Source organism: Lolium rigidum, chromosome 7, assembly GCF_022539505.1.
Source record: "Lolium rigidum isolate FL_2022 chromosome 7, APGP_CSIRO_Lrig_0.1, whole genome shotgun sequence".
NCBI lineage: Eukaryota > Viridiplantae > Streptophyta > Magnoliopsida > Poales > Poaceae > Lolium > Lolium rigidum.
This window is the reverse complement of record NC_061514.1, coordinates 289,694,967-289,701,645: the sequence shown is the minus strand read 5'-3', so window position 1 is coordinate 289,701,645 and position 6,679 is coordinate 289,694,967. Positions and strand designations below refer to the sequence as shown.

The 6,679-nt window shown below is 44.9% G+C and overlaps 1 protein-coding gene across 1 annotated transcript; it reads left to right on the top strand.

Annotated features, from left to right (window-relative positions):
• Positions 1-1,401: 1,401 nt before the first annotated feature.
• Positions 1,402-4,757, top strand: LOC124672958 (pentatricopeptide repeat-containing protein At2g32630-like; the record flags this gene model as incomplete). The annotated part of the gene is made up of 2 exons (XM_047209108.1): positions 1,402-3,291; positions 4,523-4,757. A coding segment is annotated over one exon (1,599 nt), but the record flags the coding sequence as incomplete, so codon positions are not given.
• Between the last annotated feature and the right edge of the window lie 1,922 nt (positions 4,758-6,679).

Sequence of the window (6,679 nt, the reverse complement as noted above, 5' to 3'; positions counted from 1 at the left end):
CCTAGCCTTTTCTACCAGTTCGGACTTTTGATTGCGTTGGCTAATGCATGAAGCTTAACATGGTATCAGAGCTTAGGGTCTCGAGTTCGAGTCAAGTGCGTAACAGGCCCATCCTGCTACCTCCTTTAGCGTCAGCACACTAACTGACGCTTAAGCCGTCAAATAGGGGAGCTCCTAATCATCGCTTTAAGCGATGGTTACGACCGGCTCCGCGTTGGGATACCAATCGTGGGAATACGATGGGCTCAGCCCATTTAACATGCCATCAAGATTGTATCGCTTCGGGAATCCTATGTGCTCACGTCTTGGTCAGTTGCAGGCCTGCTGCACGTGCATATAATGTTTCTTCAAAAATTGAATAACTTTCAACATTGAATATTTTTTTAATTGAACAATTTTTGAATTTAAATGATTTTCGAATTTAAACAATTTGGAATTTGAACGATTTTGAATTTGAACAATTTACAATTTAAACGATTTTCGAATTTGAACAATTTAAAATTTGAATGATTTTCGAATTTGAACAATTTTAAATTTAATATATTTTCGAATTTGAACAACTTTAAAATTTGAACGATTTTCAAATTTGAACAATTTTAAAAACTACACAATTTTCAACTTTGACCAATTTTCCAAAAAGAACATTTCTTTAATCGGAACGTTTATTAAAATTTGATGTTTTACAAATTAAAATAATTTCCAAATCTGAAATTTTCAAATCTGAATTTCTCCAAAGAGACGAATTTCAATTATGAACAAATTTTAAATCCAAACAAATTTCAATTTCAATTTTGAATAAATTTAAAATCTGAACAAATTTTAAGTTTGAACATATTTAAATTCGAAAAAATCAAAGCCGAACAAATTTCAATTTTGAACAAACTTTAAAATTGAACAATTTTAAAATCTGAACAATTTCCTAAAAAAAATTCAAATATACAAATAGTTCAGATTTGAAAAAAGTTCAAATGAGCATTATGTCCGGATTAAAATAAGTTCAAAAAATTGAAAAATTTGAAGTTCAAAAAAGTTAAGGTTTGAAGAAAACTTCAAAAAAAAACCTGACAGAAAATCAGAAAACCGGAAGAAAAAACAGAGCAAACCGGATTCACTGTGCTCGCTACATGGGCCGGCCCAAAAACAACTGGCCCCTGTGCGGAGCACCGCATCCCTCCCGCTATAAGCGGAGAATAGGGATCACGGTCAAATAGGGATTGCTCGCTAGGTGTAGTCTGGCCCATTAGAGCTCCCTGCGAGGTAACGGCGCATACAAGCCCATCAAAGCCCACCAGCAAATAGTGAACACAAAGCGCGGCCTGGTTCTGCTCGTATCTCGCTTCCCTGACGACGATGGCGTCGTCTGACCCCGACGCGCGGCCGGCGGCGGCAGCCATTGTCGCCCCGGCCGCCGCGCCGCTCGCCGTCTTCGCGTCTCTCCTCGCGGCGCGCCGGTTCGGCGCGGCGAAGTCGATGCTCCCTTCCCTCCTCACCCCCAGCCTCCTCGCCGTCCCCTTCGCCGACCTCGCGGCCGCCTCCCTCCCGCGCGCCGCTCCACAGCACGCCGTCGCCGCGTTCCACGACATGCTCTTCCGCGCCTATGCAGACGCCGGGGCCGCCGAACGCGCGGCCGAGGCTGTCGACCTCACCGTCTCCCGCCTCGGCCGCCTCGACCCCCGCTCCCTCACCTCCTCGCTCATCTCGCTCCGCCAGGCCGGCCACCTCCCCGCCGCCGTGGAGATCCTCAACAAGGCGCTCGCTTCCTACCCCGACTCCGTCACGCCTCTCTCGGCGTCCGTTGTCGTCGACGGCTTCTGCAAGGCCGGCCGCATGGACGACGCGCGCCGGCTGCTCGACGAAATGCCGAGCCGCGGCGTGAGGCTCAACGCCTGCTGCTATAACCCGCTGCTCGACACCTACACGCGCCAGAAGAACGATGGCGGTGTCGCGGAGGTCCTAAAGGAGATGGAGAATGCTGGTGTGGAGCCGACGGTCGGGACGTATACGATCCTTGTCGGTGGGTTGTCCAAGGCCGGCGATATCAGCAAGGTCGAGTCTGTGTTTGATGAGATGAAGAGGAAGAATGTGGCAGGCGATGTCTACTTCTACAGCGCGGTCATCAACGCGTACTGTCGGGCTGGGAATGTGCGGAGGGCGTCTGAGGTGTTTGATGAGTGTGTTGCCAATGGCATCGAGCCGAATGAGCGTACTTATGGAGCGCTGATCAACGGGTTCTGCAAGATTGGGCAGATTGAGGCTGCGGAGATGTTGTTCACAGATATGCAGCTGCGTGGAGTTGGACATAACCAGATTGTTTTCAACACGATGATTGATGGTTATTGTCGCCATGGCATGGTGGACAAGGCACTCCATATAAAGGGGGTCATGGAGAAGATGGGCATTGAGTTGGATGTCTATACGTATAACACACTCGCGTGTGGGCTTTGCCGGGTGAATAGAATGGAAGAGGCCAAGACGCTACTGCATGTCATGGCCGAGAAGGGCGTCGCGCCAAACTATGTCAGCTACACTACATTGATCAGTATCCATTCCAAGGAGGGCGACATGGTAGAGGCAAGAAGGCTCTTCCGAGATATGGATGGTAAGGGGTCAAGGCCAAGTGCTGTTACCTATAATGTCATGATTGACGGGTACATCAAGAATGGAAGCATCCGCGAGGCTGAGCGGTTTAAAAAGGAGATGGACAAGAAAGGGCTTGTCCCAGACATATACACTTATGCAGCACTAGTTCATGGGCACTGTGTCAATGGGAAGGTGGATGTGGCGATGAGGCTGTTTGAAGAGATGAAGTCGAGAGGAACCAAACCCAACGTCGTGGCATATACAGCTCTGATATCAGGTCTGGCGAAGGAAGGTAGATCGGAGGAGGCGTTCAAGTTGTATGATGATATGCTAGACGCTGGATTGACTCCGGACGATGCTCTATATTCTGTGCTTGTAGGCAGCCTTCACACGGATAATAGGAAAGATGTTTTGACATGAATAGCATAAGGTTTGTCAGGCCGTGTTATAGTTAGCAGATGATGCCGTAAAGGAATTGACCAGATCTTCTCCCGACGTGCAACACTCTGAACAGCAACACTGGTGGTGCCGTTACCCTGGCTAAGGCTTACGTTCAATGGGGATTCGGCGTCCAGCCACTTTAGCTCCTATGGGGATTCGGCGTCGCTACCAGGTTGAGGCAGGATTGCTGCAAGGCTGGCACCAACACTGTTGCAGTGCTGCACCAGTTTGACTCTGTTGAATGTCTCCACAAGGAGGACCTCATGTAAGGTGAGGGCCATGGCTTGGTTTTTACCATGTTGACCTGTATTAATAGAAGCATATTGTCGTACTATTCTGTTAAAGATTTTAGGCATATGTACTTGGACGTCCTGAATGTTGGTTATGAGATGAGGTGATTGCGTATTTTGGAGCATGTAAATGCTATTTTTTATTACTTCTGAGTGGATTGAATTTGTGAGGTGGAACTTGGATCAGATTACTTGCTGAATTTATTGAAAATTAAAGTAAAGTCATTTTTGAAATTGAATAGTGATAATAAAGCTTTAAACTTGTGTGCTGTCCGCAACCAGCGTTAGAGTGCTGGCTCCGCAGGTTGTGCGCCCAGTTTTATCTTAATATAACGCCACAGGGTCTCTCCTCTGATGGTTTCGTTTTCTTATAAACCTTTAAACTGAGGGCACAGATATGATGTGCTGAGGTGAACAAATATATTACATCATTTCTATGAACAACACCATATAAATGTCCGTGCCATCTTTACTTTTTCAGTGTTGACAATGTTCATCTTTATGCTTGTCTTTAAATGTCTGGACTTACTTTGACTGTCAAATTTAGGGTATGTCAGCTCTGGTTTCTTCCTCTAGCATACATTCTTAATATAGCTAAGTTAACATGCTCTGGAAGTTGATGTTTGCACCTGAGATTATCCCTACTGCTATAGTCTTTCTGTTAGTGCTTCGACAGAGATTCAAAGTTATAACCTCTTTAAACTGTAATTATCCTACTACCTCCATTCTTTTCTAATTGACTCAAATTTAGTACAAAGTCGTACTAAATCTGAGTCAATTAAAAGAGACCGGAGGGAGTAATTGATTTGGAAATCGTGAACGGTAAAAATCTTCATCTTGTTTGGCTGAAGGTGAGTGGCACGTTGTTCTTGCAAGTATGTTTCCATTAACTAGATGTACTGAACTATGAATTTGGGTTGAAGTTTTTTTATTTTGAACCTCTATCCACCATTTTCTTGTAATCAGAGCATGTGGTGGCAGTTAGGTTGGCATCAGATGTCGTAACCACTTATCAATAACCTGCCTTCCCTTGTGAAATTCTTCTTGCACATTTGTACTAGTATTGGCCAAAGCAGAAAATATTCGAGTCCATATAAAGTTTGCTTAATCATGCAATCTGTGGAGACTTTTCGTTAGCTATATAATGGCACATGTAGGATATATTTGGTTTGAACCTCTGTGATTCTGATTCTACAGCTGTATGCTTGCAGGTGTGGCATGGCTATAGTGCTGAAAGATTTGTCTCCTTTGTTCTTGAGAAGCTGCAATCAATTTACAGTCCTACAACCATTCTGGATTCTGCAATTTTACCTAGTGCAAGGAAAAGATGGAAACAAGCAGCAGCGATCAGATCTATAAACTATCGTCATCGAGAAGTTCTGTTCTCTCCAGTGCTCACTGTGGTGTGCCCTCCAATGTCAGTAGATTTTAGAGATAATGTAGAATACTAGAATGTTCAGTTTCTCAGAAATGATATGTTTTGGTCTGTCACCCAACTGGGTTTAGAAAAAAAGAAGGATGCAGAAGCGAGCTAACACATGGATATGTAATGTTCAATTCGTCAGTAAAAATATTTAGTTCAGAGAATGCACGGAACTCTTAATTTAATGTAAGCATCTTTTTTCAAATAAAAACGTATGTAGAATAATTACAAATCAAGCAATCCTTGTACATGTAATATTTGACGCCTACAAGATTTTGAAACTTGTACACTTCAGGTATGTGATGTACAATGTATCTACCTAGACCATGTCGACGTATTTACCAACTTCTTTGTTTAGTGCACAGAACGAAGTTGAACCTCCACTGAACCACAACAAGTTTTGTTTGAAATAGAGAATCGCACATTCATGCTTGCACTCCAGTTTTTTTGTTCCATATGTGCGCCATCAATCTTGGGTCTGCCGGGCTTGTTCTGTTTGGTCATTGCTCTACAGGCAGAAGCAAGTCATTGCCGGTTTTGGTTGGACAACACTAGTTGAGCTGCTACAGTAGAGCATCATCGCATAAAATAGCATGATAACGAACCTCCTCCAAATTTCTGAAAGGAGCTTTAAATCTGGCCTTCTCTTCCTGGACCGCAGACCTGATTTCCTTGATGTCCTTGAAAAACAAACACCAGAAACGTGAGCTTTCTGAAGTTCTACAAAGCCAGAAGGAAAGAAAATAAATGGCTGGGGACAGAAATAGGACACACCGATTTCAGGTTTTGCACTTCAGAGCCGAGCGCCTCCTTCGTTTCCAGAAGCTCCTACAGGTAACTCAGCTGTCAGCATTATTCATCGCTGTAACAGTGCGCTGTTGGAACTGGGAAACTTAAGAACTCACGGTTTTCAACGTCTTGCTCTGTGCCTCTACATTGGAGCGCCATTTCTGAACCTCCTGGAAATGAAACAGCGTGAGTCCATTCATCATTCCATCCCATATACTCACGCATCTGATCACCAAAACTATCGAATCCCCAAAACCAATTCTACCCTCTCCAACCAGAGTTTGCAATCAAGCCAAAGTCAAACCTTTGCGTGCGTGTTATCAGGATGATCGCGATGGTACTTGTACCTGTTTGAGATTCTGGATCCTGCCCAGCAACTCCGCCTGCGACGAGGTCAGCTCCTGCAAACCGCCACGAAATCAGCCGATCACCATCTAGCTAACCAAAATAGCAGAGCCAAACGGATACCTTGATGCGCGCGTCCAATGGCTCGAACACCGTCAATTTCTGCAGATGAAGAACAGGACGAGAATGCAATATTAAAATCTGATCAAAGAATGGGTCAGAGTCGTGGAAACTAGCGGCAATCGATCATACCTGGCGAGTCGCCGGCACCGGCGATGGAGCAGGAGACGGGGCGATCTCCGACATCTGGGGGGTTGATTGATCGGTCGCCGGCGACGGCGTGGAGGCTGTGGCTTTTTACCTCAAGCTAGTCTTGAAGGTGTATTTTTGTTTGACAGTCTCTGAAGGTGTATTTAGTTTCGGGCGTAAGCAATGTTGTTGTTGGGTTTGGTTGCAGATACTTGTCTCCCGCCTTTGAAGGCATGTTAGTATGTGACAGGCATGTTAGTACGTGACAGAAAGAAAATAAATTCGAGTACATGTGATACACCGCCGGGAACCTGTCAGCACCTACTCTGCATCTTTGAAGACTGTCAAAATTCGAGTAACACTTCAGTAACCAGCTGGTGTCTCCCTTCCGTCGCTGGCTTCATCTTGGACGTTCATCTTCGATCCAACAGCTAGCGGCATAACTCACCTCTTTTTTTTTGAGGTAGGCATAACTCACCTCTTTGCGCTAAGTGACCAAGTTAGTAAAACTAGCGATGAAAGCGGAGCGAAAACAGATGAATTAGAGTAGTGCCACATTTCT